Source organism: Populus trichocarpa, chromosome 2, assembly GCF_000002775.5.
Source record: "Populus trichocarpa isolate Nisqually-1 chromosome 2, P.trichocarpa_v4.1, whole genome shotgun sequence".
Taxonomy (NCBI): domain Eukaryota; kingdom Viridiplantae; phylum Streptophyta; class Magnoliopsida; order Malpighiales; family Salicaceae; genus Populus; species Populus trichocarpa.
Genome location: NC_037286.2, coordinates 5,536,664 through 5,556,459, shown reverse-complemented (window position 1 = coordinate 5,556,459; position 19,796 = coordinate 5,536,664). Strand labels below are relative to the sequence as shown.

The 19,796-nt window shown below is 37.9% G+C and overlaps 1 protein-coding gene across 2 annotated transcripts; it reads right to left on the bottom strand.

Annotated features, from left to right (window-relative positions):
* Positions 1-501: 501 nt before the first annotated feature.
* LOC7466444 (histone-lysine N-methyltransferase ASHH2) lies at positions 502-19,019 on the bottom strand. 2 transcript variants are annotated; one of them, XM_024595491.2, is made up of 18 exons: positions 18,789-19,006; positions 14,935-18,651; positions 14,577-14,769; positions 13,117-13,277; positions 12,914-12,993; positions 11,377-11,511; positions 11,165-11,281; positions 10,420-10,512; positions 9,753-9,830; positions 7,989-8,045; positions 6,237-7,023; positions 6,095-6,150; positions 5,590-5,669; positions 5,338-5,420; positions 5,150-5,229; positions 4,578-4,657; positions 2,970-3,015; positions 502-2,323 (listed from the first exon to the last, which is right to left on the bottom strand). In XM_024595491.2, exons 2-18 carry the CDS (start codon positions 18,407-18,409, stop codon positions 1,145-1,147), a joined length of 6,780 nt encoding a protein of 2,259 aa, XP_024451259.2. In that variant the 5' UTR covers positions 18,410-18,651; positions 18,789-19,006; the 3' UTR covers positions 502-1,144. The 2 variants fall into 2 exon arrangements, with proteins under 2 accessions (XP_024451259.2, XP_024451261.2); XM_024595493.2 differs by lacking the exon at positions 4,578-4,657 and having other exon boundaries at positions 2,220-2,323; positions 18,789-19,019.
* Between the last annotated feature and the right edge of the window lie 777 nt (positions 19,020-19,796).

The following is a 19,796-nucleotide window of genomic DNA, read 5'->3' as shown; positions in this document are numbered from 1 at the left end:
TTGGCGAGACTGCCATTTATAGATGAAATCACTACATGCCATAAATGCTAATCACAAGAGTAATTTCCTGTGCTATTGGCAGGACCAGACGTTTTGGACACCAAGTGTTCAATCACATTACACACATAAGTAGCAGTTTTCTTCAGGCATCAGGCATTTTCGCCCCACTGTATCACAAGACAACATATCATCTTTAAGAGATTTCAATGTGATAGTAACACTCTTTCTGCTGCTAAAAAAGAACGGCAATCTACGAGACATTAAAACAATAATCTTGTTTGTTAATGAGCTGCGAGCTTGGTGCTCTTGCAAAAAGAAGGAAAAGGAGATGTGGACAAGCAGCATGAATTAGCTTTGTACCTGAGGAGCTGGTTAGGTGCGCACAGCACACTGCAAACCATTAATCATTTGCTGTGAACGTATGTGTCATGGACATGTAAGATTCTACAAAATCAACGTGGAAGTATACAAAAAAGGAGCTCCAAATCACACAAGTCACGGTAAGAAAAACTGGAATCTATTGATTTCATGACAAGAAGACAATTCACTTGGTTGTAACGACAAGCCATCGACTGACTAGGTCAAAGAATTACTGTAGCAACTACTGTTCTATTTGAGATCGGAACTCCACCAATATCCATGAAACTAAATGATGGAGGATTTGCACCATCCAAGTCAAATAAGTAATTGTAAGAATCAAGAAGCCATTGAACAACACAATCATCTTTCACGTTCCATATCATCAAAGACCTTTCTTTTCCAACGCAAGATGCCAATAAATTGGTTATCTTTTATTCCAACGATCAACAATAGTACTCTTATGACAAAATGTTGAGAAAAACAAGACTACCTACCTCTTCGAGGTGTGAGCAAATGGATCAGCACAACTGAAGATATTGCCAGATAGAAGCACACTTTCCCCTCAGCTATAGCATCGCAATTTTGAGTATGAGGATCGAAATTCTGAAATGAATGAATTTTCCATTGAAAATAGAAGCTCGAAAAAGAATCGGGAATACATTTAAAGTATGGTGAAAATTCAGCTCCTCTTCAGAGCATTTCCTAAAAAATCAATGCTCATTTAGACGCTGTGCATGCTGATTAAGAATTTGCCAGCTTTCTCCACTCTACAGCTTACATCCTGTCAATAATACGAGTTTCTCTGTTCATTTGTTAGACTTCCCAAGTCAGTGCTGCACATTCCACCTCTCGAGTTGCCTCCAATGCATCCCCACCCATTCCTACTCCGAACCCATGGAGGAAGCATTTTAGTCCACTTCTGTTGCCTAAAGTACCTCCTACCCAAATCATAAGACCCCCTTGCACGTTTAAATGTTTGATGGTCTTTCGGACCTGGACTGTTCAGGTCTGGTTGGTTAGCACCAGTCGTGCTTGGACTATTTTCATCTAGACAAGTGGTGCGATCATAGCAGTCCTGTTTCCCTCGATCTGCAGTGTCATCAATCTCCATAGAGTTCATAGCAGATGGCAGAGTCCCTTTCTTACAGGAGGGAAGTGGTGGTAATGGCGGAAAAGGATGGAAAGGCATGCCAGGAGCAACAATCCAACCCTCTACAGTTTCAGCCAGAGGTGACCCTAATTGCTGCACAACAGGCAACGGAATTCCATATGAGACAGGAAAGCGGGAATTGAATTTCCTCTGTGGAAGGCCAACAACCACACCAACAGGAAACTTCAAATGGAAAACATTTTGGTGTGGGAGATCATCAACAGTAGAAGAAGCATTGGACACAAGAGCGGGGTCAATAGGAGATGAGAATCCTGGTGGAACATCCTCATGAATATTCTGCCTTCCATTATCGGCACCACTAGCTTCATCTTGCCAACAATAACTGTGAACACAATGAGGGCAATAACTGTACTCTCCACCTGCCTTGTCTACATGATCTGGCACTTCTTTACTTAACTCAGGTAATGAGTTGGATTCAGATTGTTGTAATAACCCAGACTCGTTCTGTTCAACATGCTGAAGAGATCTGGAAGCTATGTTTTCCTCAGCTGGTTGATCCCAACGGCTTTTACGCTTCCGAGTTCTTGTACCACTACCTACACGGTTCGCAGAGCTGTCCTCGTGGACAGCAGTGCCCACTGAGGTTGTTGCTAGGTTTGATTCCACCGTACCATTCAGTGCTTCCAAGTGTCTTACACCCTGATCATGCCATTGACTATGAGAAGCTAAAACCTTGTTGCAGTTTGAACCTCTCTGAATCTCCATCCTACCACCATCCCTATCCATATAGCCAAGTTTTCTGACTTGTCTAGGGATCCATCTATCTCGAAAACTTCGTGCAATTTGATGAACCTATGTACACACGTATTAATTCATTAAAGATCAAATTTCAAACCCAAGGACACATTAATTTATTACTCATTGCTTTATCTCTAACAATTCAGAATCACAACGAAAACTGCAAGAAGCGATCCCCTATAAATTTAAAAGCAACATTCCAAATAAAAAATAGCACTGTCCAAAGAAATCCAACAATACTTGTCCACTGTAAAAATTTAATGCCCACAACACTGTTTTTATTATCAAGCCTTATCAGGGTCAGAAATTCTTTAATCACATTTTAATATATAAGGTCAAAATTGGCATTTTCAGTACTTTTAAATGAAACCACAGCTCAATTATTATTGAGTTGAAGAAAGGTGTCACGAGAGAGTTCGGAGTCAGTCTTATCCTTCAGCATTTTGCTTAAATGGTTACTCTCAAAGTTTAAACCATGTACCCTTGTGCGGTTGCAAGCCAAAGGCTTATTATCACTGAACTAAGAAGTCACCCAAGATCTGAAGTGTAAATGTTTTCACTTAAAATATTTATATTGTCAAACAAGACTCAGATTTTGGTACAGAGGAGGGATCAACCTCAGGATGGTGTGCATTTGTTCGGGGGTGTCCTGGAAAAGTAAAAAGCAACCAGTCTTGGATGTGAGAGTCTAAGACAATACCTGTTTGTCATTGTGCTCTGTCAGGGACAGCATGGACTCTCTAAAGCTGCATAAATAACACTCATCAGGGAACACATGCCAATAAAATTAATATGATGAGCAAAAGCATCATTTTTTAATTGCTGGCAAGAAATCATTAGCTGCAAGAATTTGGCTGTCTTGAGAGATAAAACAGGAACCAGAAAGCTAAGTGTAGCAATGGTGAAGTTCCTTTAGGCTATGTCTGGAACCAGAAAAACGAGGGAAGGAAGAAAATGAAGGATATGAAAATAGAAGAAAAGAAAATAATCAGAAAAAAAATTATTTTCTACCTCTTACTTGAAAGGAGAAAAAATGAAAGGAAAGAAACTAGAAGAAATAGAGTTTTCCTCTGTTTTGGTACAAAAAGAAATAGAATGGAAAACATTATTTGTGTTGCAATTAACGTTATGCCGTTCACCTTAAATACTACAACAATTCTTAGTTAAGGGTAAACGAAGAGCATAAATCTCAACTCAACCCCCCCCCCCAAAAAAAAAAAAAACCCTTCTCCTTTAGAGATTATATTTTGTGGCTCCATGAACATTTTTCATCCAAATAATCTCTCCCCATTCTCCATTCCTCTCCCAAACAAGTTAAAACACCTTTCCACCCATCTTCAACCCTCCCAAACATAGCCTTAAAAGCATGGCCTGTGGAATTAACCAATCAAATCAAATTCAACAATCAACCCTTATGATCAGATGACGATTATAGATATAATGAATGAAAGAGGTTTGCAGTCCTTGGATAGAACTTCCAGTACTTTGTCCAAGGTAGTCATCAACTTACCTATCTTTCTTAACCAGTGGTAAATTCCCTATTCCTATAAGGGTTAGTAAACATAAATATAAAAATGCAGGCTCCTCACAGAATTTCAATTCAATTCTTTGCTTATTTATCCCATAACGAGTTTATGTAGCTTCAATTGTATACTTGGCATATTTCCTCAGTAACGTAAACTTCAGGTGTCCAAGAGTTGCTTCCCTTTTGTCGTCCTTTTATATAGACTTGATGGGGAAAAGAACCACAAGATAAGCTTCTCTTTGTAACTTTTCATTGCTTCCAGATGAAGGTCAGTCACTTCGGAATCTGCTCCTTGTTACTTCTACACCAGATAACATACTGCCTCCTCTGTTCAATTCATTTCACAAATCTAATGTAGCTTCACTTGTATACTTCACATTTTTGCTCAGTAATGAGTGCTTCAGGAGCCCAGGGTTCCTTCCCTTTTTCAATCTTATAAAGATTTACTTGTTTGGGGAAGAACCACTAAGTCAACTTATCTGACTTTTTATTTGCTTCTAGATGAAGGTCAATTCCCTTGGCGAATAACATCTACATCAAACGACATCACTCCTCTGTTCATTTTCATTTCACAAAACCAACATCCCAGCCTAAGAGAACCCTACCATCCATTTTACTACCATATATAATAAGTTCCAGACCACCAAAATTGAATCAGCATCCCCTCATGATGATTTCCTCCAACTAAGATGTACTTGAGAAGAAACAAGATCACCACTACCACACAAATGATCCCAAGCAAACTAAATATTTACTATTTAAAAACCAGATGAATAATCTAACCTTTCCATTCCAGGACAAGGAGGACCTCCGTTTATATGTTCCAATGTAAGTATCTCCCTAACGGCCAAATACTCTAAAACCTGCAAAGAAGTCAGTTAAGTACATGCTTTTGAAATTCTAGAAAGTTTTTCTTATCATGTTCTACACGACAGTTTCCTTGAAATAATTCAAGTTGCAAGCATGTTTCTGAAGATGAACAGATGTGCCATCATGGAAAGAGTCTCAGGGTTAAAAAAAGATTTTATACACAAAACTGAAAAGGATTACCATTATCTTGTAACATTAATAGTTTCTCATTTGATAGCCACCACAGCCAATAAATCATCTATTTTAACAGTTTTGCAATGTTGAACCATGAAGGGTTAGCATTATCTATCTGGAAAAAAAAAAGTATACCATAAAACTTTTTTGGCATGCAATATTTGCACTTAAATGACAGCAATAATATAAATGTGAGTGTTTCTGTAGGTAAATCAACTTTGAATACCAGGATGTGCATTTGAAACATGTTTGGGCGCACAATAAAGGTGCTGGGTATGGTTTATCTATAACGAAGCAGCCAAGGTGTGTACCTTTAGAAGCTTTCGAAGAATCGGAATCTTTTTAAAATCCCTTCTGTACTGCTTCATTATGTTGTGAAGCATCCGTAAACCTGAAAGAAAGCAAAAGTGGTTATTCTTTAAGCAACTAAAGGTGCAACAGAACGAATTCCTCAGTGAAGATTGGTTTGTATGCTATGCAAAAAGGAGGAAACTCTTACCATTTTTTTCAATTATATCCATCAATACCATTCGGGATCTAGTTTTCAAGAGTGCATCAAGTATCATTGAAAGCTCTCGATTACTGCAAAACAAAAAAAGCTAAGCAATTAAATCAAGACATCATACAATCATCCAGCATGAGTCCTTTTCAAGGTTCACCTCATATGAAAAGGAATTATTATATTCCAAAAGCCATGATCATGATGTATGGTAGAAATAAGAAATAAGAAGGCAAGAAAATTGTATATTACCTCTGAATTGCTTCACCATTTCTAATAGCACCAGAAGCTGCAGTGAGGAGGAGAAGTTTCAGGTAGCCTTTGGGGGCATCCTGTCAGAAAATGAAAAAAAAATAACATGGACAGTCAGCAGAAATGCATAAAACACGTAAATTTTTCAAAATTTTAGAAACAACTCAACACATCATTGCAAATAATTTTAGTCAATAAAAATGAAAAATCTGAATACTGGAGAAGCGTTATTAAAACAAATCAGATGCGAACATTTTTCTTGTGGAAAAAGAGCATGGCTTCATCACACAATGGAAATGCACAGACACACATAAGTATGGCAAATGTACAAACTAATAGTTAAAAATCTAAAAAGAATAAAAAGGGAAAGAATTAGAGAGAGAGAGATGTTAAAGCCCACAAGTGAGCATCAGCTACATCCAAAGGCTCTATTGCGCTTTAGGCTATTAACTAGCATTAAGAAACAGCCAAAACCTTGAGAAAAACTATTCAATAAGTTACTTACTTTCCGCTTGCTTATGCCACCCTCAGAATCCAACAACTCGTTAAGTTTCTCCTGAACTGAAAATATTCCAGGGCATTAATCATTAAAGTATTGCACATAATACCATCTTGACAAAAAAGATAAGAATGAGGAGGATCCCAACCTGCTTCAAAATGGCCATCTGAGGTACTTTCCGATAATTTTTTGGGTTTGATAGGCGGCATATGAGGTTTGTTGGTTATTGTCTGAACCTTATTTATGTTTATAAAATTGCTGGCGGACTTTCCTTTCTTAATCAAACCAGATTGGGGTGGAGTTTTAATAATAAAACGAGATTTAACAAAAACCCGCTTGTTTTCAGCTGTGGCAGATTTAGACTTCCTGTTAATCATAATGTCATCAGGCAATGGTTTGATGAGCACTGAGGTCAGAGAAGTCTTCAACTTTTGACTGGAATACAAGGATTTATCCATCATCTCTTCCATGGAAATCTCCTGCTGAACAGCAGGTGTGGGTTGGGTTGTCATGTCTTCAGTCTGTGGGGAGATTTCTACTCGTTTACTTGAGGAAGAAAAATCTCCAGGTAAGCCATTCATTTCTGATTCACTGGGTGATTGAGAAATGGCAGGAGTTGATTGGTTCATTGAATCCTTAATTTCAGTGGCAACCTCCAAGTTCCCAACTGCTGTTTTGGATTCCATTTCCCTACCTTTTGATAAACCGAAGAAACTGGTTTTGGATATTTTATTTTTTAAGCCATCTCCAACTTCCCCATCTTCAAGCATTACAGGTTCAGGAAATTCTTCATCCGAATCAACTTGATCAGTTACTTCAGAGCTAGTTGGATCACCACCAATATAGCCTTGGCATTGAGGTGAACCACAATAGCATCTTTTAGCAGCAGCCCCAACCACTCTTACATAGTTGTAGTCAAATGTCACCTCTTCACCCTGCAAAAAAAAAAAAAAAAAAAAACCATGCTTGTGAAAATTATTAAGCATGCATGTGAAAATGAAAGGGCAGATGTAAGTGGCCGTGACAAAAGGTGCTTTTTATGGTAGGCGTGCAGTGAGGCATTGCAAAGTCTAATGCTTTCTGCAGAAACATCGAGGCTCTTTGTAAACCAGTACACCTTTCTCTGAAAGACAGGCATCTCCAAAGTTTTTTCATCTGAATTTTAACTAAAACCTTAAAATTGTTATTGAGCTAAACTATTGGATGGTTGAAGGTTTGTTGTGCTCAGCAATCTTCAATCAATTGATTTAGCAGAAATAAATTAGATAAGTCACTTAACTTTCAGAAGGAGACAGAGAAGAAATGACAGCAATTAACTACACAAAGTCCACCCCTTAAGGAATAATTTTATTTTAAAATGATTAAAGAAGCCAATATAACATCTTTTTATTGGCCAAAAACAAAGGCAACAACACGATCAATCAACTTGGTTATGCCTTTTGAAGGACCTCAACCTCAAGTTACAAAATCCACCACAATTTATGAACTCCCCACAAACCAACAGTGGAAATGAACATGCGTATTCCACACAATAACCAATCAATTCTTTTACAGACCAAATATCATGTAACAGTCACGCCAATTATAGAATATGATATTCATAAAACTATTCACCCAATCATTTCCAGCCCTTTAAACATTTAGCAGAGATGAGGATGTGGTTGTCAACTACATTAAACTTAAAAATAATTTTAAAAAAACAAAAACAGAGGTAAAGTGAAAATACAGGCTTCAAACTTTCAATTTACAGATTATCCCCTTGAAGAAGAGATGCATTCTATGACTCCATGTGCTTCTATAGCAAGAAGAAAGTAACCGGAAAGTGAAGAAAGAAAAACTATGCCAACTACGGCTCAGATGGAAAAGCACAAGATATAATTAACATAAGGTGTGAGCATACCTTCTTGATATCCCTTAATGCAAACAATCCAATACAGATTTCTCCATTGACCACCCACTATAAGCAAAAATTAAGAAGTTAAACAACTAATTAATTAAGAAATGGGAAAGGGGAACTGAAAGTTCAGAATTTAAAAGTCACACTCTTGGCACCATACATTATAACTTTAAGAGGATGCTCACGTGCAAAAATAGAAGGTTGTTAAGTCAAAACACTACTTCATAAATGATAAATGGAGATCAAACAAGAACGTTTAGCTGTCACTCCAAAATGCGGCGAGTATTTGAAAGAAATTAGTACATGAGGTAATACAAAGTTATAAGCCCACTGTGTGACTATATACACAGATGAACCCAAACAGAAGCAGGACAAACTTAAAACAAAAAGGATCAAAACCTCTGGGATCCAAACAAACAGAGCATGTTCTACAAAGAATTCTAAATAGTTCTGCTCAAGATTTCTAAATGCTATAATCTCTTCAATTTAAAAATAATTAGATAATAGTTTAGTCCCCTGTCCCCAAAAAATAGACCTATCGGTTAAACAAAGCCTCATCGTTGGAGAACATTCCAATAAATGAATTTGCTTAAATTAATTTTTGTTTAAACTTTCCAACTTGCTCCTCAATCGCAATTGACATTTAAAGTAAATTCTCTCTTTCTTTGTTCTTTTGAGTGGAAAACATGTTATGTTTAATATGTAACCATCAGGAAAAAGAATTGATTAGAGAAAGGAGCAAAATTCACCTTAATATTTCTATTTTAATTATATATATTGTGGGATATCCCAAAATGCAAATGGACAGTATAAAGCGACAGTGGTCTACAAAAGTTTCGTTGGATAAAGCCCAAGCCTCATAACCGTCTCAGTGGTTTGCTGACAGCCTTCCTAAATAAAATAAACTATACAGCTAATTGGATAACTTGCAAAAAGTAGGGACTGAGGTTTCTATGAATAGATGCCAATTCAACACTCATTATAATTAGGGAGTGGCAAGTAAGTAGTCCGGGATATAAAGATCAAAACATCTTCTCGTGTCGAATGTGAGACATTGCATGAAACATATATATATTAGTCACACAGATCAAATTGAAGGCAATGGCTATTCCCATTGGTAAGTTGTAATTGCCTCACAAAGTATGGCTCTGTAAGATGGTGCCATGCATCCTGAATATGGGAAATTGCATTACCTTACACTAGATAAAGTTTGACATTTATTCAACACTGATATAATTATATCCTGTTTTGCATTTTTTTAAGTGCGTCATAAGAAGTGGCTTTGTGAGATGCTGGAATGCATCTCTGTGATTAAAGTCAACTCATTAATTCAAATGCTAAGAAATAGTTAAGCTCTTTATTGTTTTGGATGCTCAATGCATCCCTGTTATTAAAATCAACTCATTAATAATTTTTTAATTCAAATACTAAGAAATAGTTAAGCTCTTTATTATTTTGGCTCATATGCTTCTGGATCAACATCAATGGGGATTCTTGGCCTGTTGGCATCCCAGCTACAAGGAAAAAGATGAAAAGACCCAAAGAGAGAAGTGAAAAAAAAAAATCAACTTAAGCAGCAGACTCAACAACCCAGTCATGATGAAATAGTGCATAAGAAATTGAAGAAATGAAAGGCTTCATCTTAGCTCAACAACGCATATTGAAAGTACATCAAGTAAACCATAACAAGTGCAACCAAGTATAAAATATGAATCTCATTAAATCAAAAAACAAAAATGATGTGAGGCATGTATCGAAATGAATCACCTTTTCGGTACGACAATTAGGATCACAGCTATGATTAATGAAACGCCCCAAATTTCCCTTCACACATGCATCAATTACCTGAAAAGATTGAAAATGTGGATTACAAACAGCACAAAACAATAATGGCGAGACAATTAAATCCAGAAAAACAGCAGAAATCAGACGAAAGCATGCACTCACTCAACATAGAGAAATGAGAGAGAAAAGTGACAGAGAAATGAGAGAGAAAAGTGATGAGTCATTGCACGAAAATTAGACAGTACAATTGGTTAAAGGTGCTTCCACCAGTAACATGAAGCGGTTAGAAGTTAATGATTCATGTCATTAAATGATTGCTGTGATAGTGAACTTTCAATCTATGATGTGACCAATCAACAGATACCTAACACATTTACAGCTAATCTCCATGAAACCAAGAATTCGAGGCCTCAGGTGATTTTAGCAATTTTAACCGAACATATAAACTGAAAAGTTAAAAAAGCAGCAGATATCAAATAATGGCAGAAGTTCATTCTAGTGACAAGTTAGATTTAACATCCAGAGGCTTAGAAACTACCACCAATACTTTCATCAAAGCATTTACAAGCTGCATCACATTAGAGCTGTTCAAAGCAAATTAATCAATTAAAAAAAAAAAAAATATTAAAGAAGAAGAGCTTCAGCATACCTCACTGCCATCCAATGTCATGAAGTAGAAATGTTTGTGACCCTTGGAAGCATACTCTTTTTGCCTTGCCTCATAAGCATGCACATCAAGCACCTAATTGACCCATATATTAGAAATTTGGAGGTAAAAGATTGTAAGAAATTTGCATGCACATTTTGAACTAAAACCTTCTTTTGGTGGAAGAGTCATCTGTATGTGTGGAGCGGGGGTGGGGGGTGGTTCAAACTATCACAAAAAGCATACTGACTTTAATTATTGAGCATAATTTGGTGTGTTTGGTATTGTGATGCAGAGTGCTTTTCAAAAGTGTTTTTCACATGAAAATGCATCAAAATAATATTTTTTTTATTTTTGACATCAACATATCAAAACCATCGAAAAACATTATAATAAGCATCAATTTAATGTTTTTTCTAGTGAAACGCACTCAAAAGCAAAAACTACCGCACTCCCAAACACTCACAAGTAACTCCAAATGTAAATTGAGTTAAGCTGGTATCAGAGTTGGCCATGCAAAATATATGTCCATTGAAAGTTTTGAAGTGGTCTAATTCTATTTACCTAAAATGATCCTGCATAAAACATATCATGTGCAAGTAAACTAGCATCAGAGGAAGCCTAGCACACCAACAAAAACTAGAATCAGAGGAAACCCAGTACACCAATGACTTCCAACATTGGCTCAAAACGCAGCTCATAAAAAAGTTCAAAGCTAACCAGCAGCGTACATAAAATTAAAAGTTACCTCTCCAACATATTCAATAAGGAATTGCCCTCTGGTTATATCCTCTTCCAACCGCAGCCCAAAACCTTTCTTCCCACAGCGGTCCCATGTCATTTTGGCATAATTGTGCTTTTGGAACTGCAAAATGATAAAATAGACTAAAATCAAACAAAAAAAGACTATAATTAGAAGTGAAATTATTATTACTTTTTGCAAAAGGTAAGCTGTGGAACCTGTTGATTTGAACAAAGGTCCCCACATGGACAGGTGCCTTGAACACACTCAATATTGAGCATTCGATTCAAGCATTCATCTCCACAACCACCTAACCTGCCGCCCACAGGTGCTTTGCAGTAGCAAACCATTATCTATTTAAAATTTATGGAAATGTTTGTCAAAACATAAATTTAGAAAGGCCAGCACAACACCTAAACAAACCTTCCAAAAAAGTTGAACCTCATTTTATTGTCTTAAAAATGAAATATCTCAATTTACGCACTGGATTTTTAACAATCAGAAAAGGTAGCTGAGGATAGAAAGAGCAGTAGAAATGAGATGCAGCCTATTCAAACAAAAATTTTAAAAAAAAATCAACAATTTGAGCATAACACATGTCAAAGATTACTTTTAAAAGAATTCTGCACTGTCAAGGAATGGTGCTACCTGCCAGTGTCCAAGCTACTATATATGGGAGGTCTAGTAATAAATAAACTCTTTTAAGGAATTTTGGCAAAAAAGAGAAGCAGGAGGCCTTAAGTCTGCCGGGGGGGGGGGGGTGGATAACAATGACATGGAGTGGACACTAATCCTAAAACCAGAGATATCATTAGCTCTTGAGGGAGATTATGAGAAGGTGCATGGATGCAGACAGTACAACACAATCACACCAGCTAAACCAAGAGATGAAAAAACACCAGGAAGAGCAGAAGCACTAGCAAAGTTGGCATGTTGTGAACATAACAACATCCATCAAAGGGAGAAACCAAGGCACACAGATGTAAAAAAGAAAAATCAGTGACGGAAGATTATTTCTTATAGCATTAGATATATAACATAAGCTTCTAAAAGAAAAAGATAATACAATCATCATGTTAGTGATTTTGGATAGCCTAAGCCATGATTACGATTGATCGTTTTCAATAACAATCTTCCTCAAAGGGTTTTTTTTTTACATGGGATAGCCACACTGCATGTGTGAACGCATGTTCTGATCAAATATGTTTTGAGAAAGATTGTGACCTGAAACGATCAATCGTAATCACGGCTTAGGCTATGGGTTTTTTTGATCAAATATGTTGCAAAGCACAAATACATTTACACATTTTTTTTATTCAGATTGCAACAGCAAATTATCTCCCTCTCATACTAGCAATTTTCTGAATATTTTTGAATTCACAACATATTCCCAGAGTAACATGATTCCAGAGATATTCACTAATCTAGATCTATACAAGGACCAAAGCTACCAAGTCTGCAAACATATTTTGATGCTAATTTTCCCACTTTCCATGTTACAGTACTAAACTGGCCAGGTCTCAATGTGGTCCGCTATGTATGATAGCCATCAAGACATCCAAGAAATTAACCCCGTAGCCATCTGAGATAGAGTTCGACATGCCATAACTCAACATTAGGGCCACACATGCTGCTTAAGTTAAAGCACATGTCCTTCCTGCCTACTACCGTTTAACAAAAAGATTCAATTCTCAATACAAAGAAGCATAATTATTGCATTGTTGATATGCACAAAATAATGAGTCAAGTTCAGACCTCATCAATAGTTTGAGTTTTACGGGTGCGGTGCAGAAACTGATTGGTAGTAATGCGCGTAAATTCATACTCCTTGGAAACTATACAAGAAGTAAAATACAAAGTTAAGTTTCAGGATAAGGTGAAACCCTCAAGAACCAAAGCCAGGTCCTACTTCAAGCTTGTGTTCAATCTTTTGCTTTTCTACAGCTACCGTTGCATACCTGATGTCGGTCCACATTCTAATTCCATATAATTTGAAGGAGCATCGCAAACATCCTCATCAGCATCTGATATGCCCAACTCCGCATTAATTTCTGCATCTGACTTCTCTTGGGGGAAGGAGCAATCAGCAAAGGCTTTATCCATGTTGTCCTCGCAGATCCTTAGAAATCAAAAGAAAAAATAATAACAGCTGACAACTTAGAGAAGGGAACAGGAAACAATGAGAGAGGGGGGGACAAGAGGGGGGAAGAGGGGGGAAAGAGGGGGTTGGAGGAAATGTCTGTAATGCTGGAAGACAGCTCCTCTTATACCCATACCAAAAAAAAGATGAATTGAACATTCACATTGAGATCATAAGATTAACATATAATTAATTTTTGGCAGCTCAGTAAGTTCCAAAGTCTAAAATGAAATGTGGAAGCCAGTCATCCTGGAGAAGCAACACTCAAATCTTAATTTCATTGAAACCAGAGCTGAGAAAACAAACTTTGGATCGCTCAAAGATTCCTAGTCAAGCAAGATTATAGAAGGTCCATGGGATTATTGGATAGTTGATCCATGCCCAAAAAGGAGTTGTAAATTAATGGACAGGGTGGCCATCTTTCCCCTTAACTAAAGCAAGCTTAATCAAGCAGGTAAGAAGTGTACGGTTGAGACTCCAGCCATGATATTTGATATTTGTATATCCCTAGAAATTTCACAAGCAAGTCATCCTGCCTGCACAACTGGCCTTTCTCATTTTCCTACTGTAAACTTGGGAGGCTTAGGTGCCTGTAAGGTCAAGGATTTTTTGTCTGTTGTCCTTCAGAAGATACATGTAGCTAGCACAAAAGCTGATAAAAGTTGCATCTGAATGTCTGTGTCATGTGTCTTAGTGGTGGCAAAACACTGGTTCACTTTTTTTTTGGCAGTGCTTTGTCACAAGGAGTTTGTGGAATAGGACCTTGCTGTCTTTGGTGATCAGTGGTTGATGTGCATGTCCAAAAAACAGAAGAATTTTGTTACATGTGTTTTCTAGGTTAGAGGAGAGAAAGCAAGATGGCATGACTCTTCGAGCTTGTACAGTGTTTGTAGTGAATTGTCTGCTCAAACGGAGAGAATGCTAGAAAACAATCAGCAAGAGTCAACAAGAGAATTTTTCAAAACCATTATTTATTCAACTGATTACCTTTGGGATAGACTAGTAATTATGCACTCTTTAAAGTGTTCTGCTCTGGAACTTTTAGATACCATCAGCTCATTTTCAGAGTGATTAAAGAGCTCTTTTGGATTAACATTCTCACACTAATTTGGAACAGCCCTTGACCTCTTATTGTACTTAATCTCATGCTAATAAAATCTTTTTATTTTTCTTAAAAAATAAAAGGAGTGAATATGTAAAAGGGTGCAGACACAGCACACAAAGATACAAAACCTGCAAAATTAATAGAATGAATTGAAGGGGCACAAGATAGAGTACCATTGGCGATGTGTTTGACTGATAGATTCTACAAGTCTAACTGGAATACGCCGCCATTTAAGACAATCATCACAGCGAACCCAAGCATTATCTGGGAATAAATTTTGTTCCATTACCCCACTTGACGGCATGTCCAGATTAGTTACCTCTTCTGCAGTAGTATCATTGCCAGCATCAGTTTTTCCATTGTCATCTACAGTATGATTACAACAACAATTCATGTCAGAGCAGAATGCTTCTTGACCTTTGGTATAACAAAAGGATATATCAAGTTCCATGAGAACATGACTGCAAAAGCATTAAAAAATCAGATCATGCAACATAAACAATTCAGAACCTATTTCAGGATGTTCTTCACCTTTGTAAACAACATGATCACAAACACTCTTCTCCTCAGCTTTGTTCTTTTTAACTGACTTCCTATCATTTCCTCTCTCCTTGCAACCATTTGCCCTCCTGCTTTTTGCAGAGTCAGAGACTTTGGACCTTCTCTTGTTTACTCCATCAGATTTCCTTGGAAGTCGGCGTCCCCTGGATTTAGTTGAAGGAAGAGGATTCTTTGAAATCTGTGATTCAGACGACCTAACGTCAGCATCCAGTTCACCACATATTTTAGTTTCCATAATGATTTCTCCTCTCAAAGCCCCTTCAGGGTCTCCAAGTTCCGTCTTTCCTGATGAAAGTACCAGTTCTGCTGAATATTCTTTAGTGCTTGTTGTGTTGACAGAACCATTAGCACTGGTGCATGATGTAAGAATCTCACTAGAGGAAAGACTATCACCCTTTCTCTGCCTGCCCCCACGTTTCTTTGCCAATTTAACTTTCTTTAAGCTTGCCACAGCAGGTGAACAGTTTCCTGCTTGAGGGAGGCTTTCTTTCTTTTTTCCCCTCTTTCCACCAGTACCCTCTTCATCTGCAGCAAAAGCCTTAGAAGGAGACAGAACAGCATCAGGATAATCTTCTTGACATCTTGCATTGACTTGAACCTCGGGTACTGAATTTATAACTTCCGAATCTGGTGAAGTTCCAGCATCTGTATACCTCTTCTCAGTTGCAACTCCCAGTGCTTCAACCTCTGTATGGGAAGGAACCCCAAGATAATCTTCCATAATATCTCTAGATGACTTCTCAGAAATTACAGTGCCCTCCATGTCCTTGTTTGCAAGTTTTACATCCATAGCAGAAGCATCACAGTGTGCTTTTGCCTTCCCCAACTTAATGTAAAAAGACTGAAGCTGTTTTTGAGTTCCCTCTTCAACCATGTTATCTCCCACACAATAGGCTAACTTTGAAATTTCAAAACTGGTTTCCTGGCATGACTCAGCCCCATAATCACTAACAAGATCACCAGATGCCTTAGTATTAATTACCTCGGGGATTATCATCTTTGGATTACTTTCAGTTTGACAAGCATCTTTTCCCACTTTAACTTTCAAACGAATGCAATGAGCTGAAGCATGACCTTTCTTGCTGGACCTTCGTGAGGTTCCACCAGCAAGTTTATTCCGCTTTCCACTTCCTTGGTCACCCCTTGCCTTCTGTGATCCAAGATTCTCAATTTCATCAGGTCTGAGACCATTAATCAGCATAAAAGTTTGTGTAATATTCCCCAATAATCCCCAAGCAGAAGAGCGAGCTGGTTTGGAGAAGCAGCTCCGCCTCCTTGTCACACTCTTGAAGACGATCTCAATACCTCGATGCAGGTTTGGGACTTTGGTTGTGTTCCTACATTTCCTTGCACCCCTTTTTGTCTGGGTCTTCTGGCTTGATTTCCGTGTTCCATTGCTCCTTCGTGAAGATGGTGATACAATGACATGACACTTGGTTTCAGAAACACTATCAATGCTGACATTATTCTTTGCTTCATAGTCTGTCTCTCCAGAACAGTCAACTGCACTGCTAGAATCAATAGTGCCATGTGCTGATGCCTGGGAACAAATGCCAGCTTCTGTCCTAGCCAAGGCATTGCTTTCCTGTTCTGGAACCCACTCTATAGCTAGACCATTGACAGCCTTGGAATCCAGTTTACATGGTATCAACTTCTGCTCATCATGATGAACATTTTCTTCTGGCAAACCAGTCGTGGGCATTAATTTCAAGTTCTCCTGTGATGGCAACGACAAGTTGGAAGTAGTAGTCTCAGCCGCATCTAAAACAAAAGTTGGCTCCTCCATAACCCCTCCTGCAAAGGGACGGCTAATGATCTGATCACCCTTCTGGTCATCCTGCTGAAGACACTTGCTTGGTGGACATGTCACAGGTGTCAATTCCAAGAGTATTTCATGGTCCAGTGGAAGCAACTTTTGGTCTTGATTATCAGTCTCTAACCTAGTTAAGATAACACTTTTCTCTTCTGAAACCATAGTACGTGATGTCCCATCATCTTGCTTGTCCTGTTCAACACCGTTTCTAGGTGAAACATTCACTGAAATCAATCCAACAGGCATTTCACAGCTTGGTGAAGGACCTATTTCATTACAGGTAGCAGTCTCTGTTGCAGCTAAACCATCAGTTTTGTCTTCCATGACCCCTTGAATACTAATACTCTCTATCCCAGCTAAATCATTGTTTTTCTCTTCCATGGTCACCACCATAGAGGTACCACTGTCTTGCATGTCCTGTTCAACACCATTTCTAGGCAAACATTTTGCAAGCATTTCATAGCCCAGTGAAGGCAATATGTTTTCACAAGTATCAACAGTCTCCGTCGCCACTAAACCATTACTTTTCTGTTCCATCACCCCTTGAACGTTGCTCTTCCCTAGGGCAGTAAAATTGCCAATTTTCTCTTCCACAATCACTTCTTGAGAGGCACCACAATCACGGTTGTACTGTTCACTGACATCACCAGGCAAACTTTTTACTGGTATTAGTTCTGCAGGCATTTCTCTACCCGATAAAAGCATTATTTCATCATGTGTATCAACCTCTATTGGAGCCAAGTCACCACTGTTTTCTTCCATAACCCCTTGAACACTAACGTTCTTATCATCCCTCTGGTCATCTTGTTGACCGCCATTTCTGCACCAATCATTTGCTTGCACTAATTCAGCTGGCATCTTACAGCCCAGTGAAAGAACTATTTTGTTGGGTTTAACAGTCTCTATTGCATCTAAACCGTCATCTTCAATAACCCCTTGAACATTTCCACTCTCATCTTCATTCTGGCCATCTTGTTGATCACAATTTCTAGGCATATCATTCACAGGGTTTAATTCTACAGATGTTCCACAAGCGGTTGGTGGCACTGTTTCATCAGAAGCGTCAGTCTCTGCTGTAGCTAGACCATCACTGCCCTCTTCCATAGTGCCTTGAACACCAGCATTTTTATCATCCATTTGGTCATCCTGTTGATTGCAATTTTTCAGTGAATCAGGAACAACCAGCAGTTCCAAAGACCCTTCACAATCTACAGCTCCACCATTCTCACCTCCAAGCCCTACTTTTTCCTCCCAGAATCTATCTGTCTCCCTGATACAATCATCCCTTCCACTTTGACCCTCATCCAAACATTCCTCACCAACCCCAGATTCATCCTCCAACAATCTTCCTGCTATCGAACCAACCACGTTCTCACCCTCACCCGCCAACCCAATTCCCCTATCATCCAACACAGCCTCCATAACATCGCTGTAGCTAGCACAAACACCATTATCTTTCTGAGACAATTCTGCAAACCCATTTGTTGCCCTAGAGGGGTCCGCGTAAAATTCAATAGCACTCCGACCAGTCTCCAAGGCTGGCAGCTGCTCAGAATTCTTGATAAACTCCAGGCATGAATGCTGCTCAGTCGCAGCAAGATTCAAGGGCTCGTGAGGCTCACACGCGCCCATCTCAGTTTACCAATTTTAATAGCCAGTTAAGACACGCCCATATCCAAGACAACAACAAAAAAACAATTACACGAAATTCTTACCAACCACAATGCACGACCGTAGTCACCCCCAAATCAAAAAAAAAAACTTGCCTCTGTTTCATTCACTCGCAATCTCCCTCAAAACAAAAGCAGCAAAAACCGATAAAACAATACCTTGGTCAAAACGCTGGTAGAGAAAAACCCTAGAATCCACCTCCCCTGCGAAAGCAAAACCCTATTTAATCATTCCAAGGATAATGCAGATATAAAAAAAAATACCTTCGCGGAATTACACGAATATAAAAATATTGAGCACCGATAACATTTTTGAAGGATTATTGGAGGAGCAAAAATACCTGTGTGGAGAAGAGAGGCATCGGGCCCTGAGAACTGAAAGAGAAGGGCTGTTTTTATTTTATTTTATTAAATGTAAATTATTTTTTTAAATAGTGTTTTTCCTATTATTTTTTCCGGGGGAGAGAGAGAGAGAGTTGCTTAATGGTGTTGTCAAAGGATAAATAGGACGCACGGAAAGGAAAAGCGAGTGTCTTGCCGGAGAGAGAAATATACGCGAGGGAGAGAAAGAGGTCATCGATTTCTTTTTTCTTTTTTCCTTTTTTTATCTGTAACTGTGGAATTTTTTTTTTATTTTTGAAAGAGAGAATGCTTACAGTATAATTTCCCGTCGGCAGGTAAAAAGAAATAGTTTTCAAACAAAAGTACTTAACAGGTGATGGATCCATATTTAACAGCAAAACCAAAACACAAAAAAACCTTGAAAAATCCACAAACATTTATAAAGACGCGTAATACCACGTCTCCCAACTTTTATTAAATTTTTATTTTTTTTTGTGTTTTAAAAATATTTTTGAAAAAAATTTTAAAAAAAAAAATTTACTTTAAATTAATATGTTTTTGGTGTTTTTATATCATTTTGATGCGCTGATATCAAGAATAATTTTTAAAAAATAAAAAAATTATTATTTTGATATTTTTCTGAATAAAAAGCACTTTGAAAACCAACCGCAACCACACTCCCAAACAAGCTAAGGTGATTGGAATTAAGATTGTGTTTGGAATTGTGGTAGTAGTCGTAGTTTAAAGTATTTTTAATTTAAAAATATTTTTGATATCAGCACATCAAAACGATTTAAAAACAAAAAAAATATCAAAAAAATATTCAAAATATGAGGAAACACGATTTGCACTGCATTCCCTGACAATCACTAAGTATTGTACCCCAAGTCCACCATCCGGGGGTATGTCCACTGTTGGGTGTGCTGAAAGTGACACGACTAGCCTTGTTGGATATGCATTTTAAGACCTCTTCTTCTTGGGTCCAAGCAACGCATCTTGATTCATTT

Coding starts and splice junctions, on each gene's coding strand:
- LOC7466444 (XM_024595491.2), bottom strand. CDS start 18,409: ATGGGCGCGTGTGAGCCTCACGAGCCCTTGAATCTTGCTGCGACTGAG. Junction 3,016..4,577: donor CCTTGTCCTGGAATGGAAAG/GTTAGATTATTC, acceptor TTATTTATGCAG/CTTTAGAGAGTCCATGCTGT. Junction 2,324..2,969: donor CAGAGCACAATGACAAACAG/GTATTGTCTTAG, acceptor GTGTGTACATAG/GTTCATCAAATTGCACGAAG.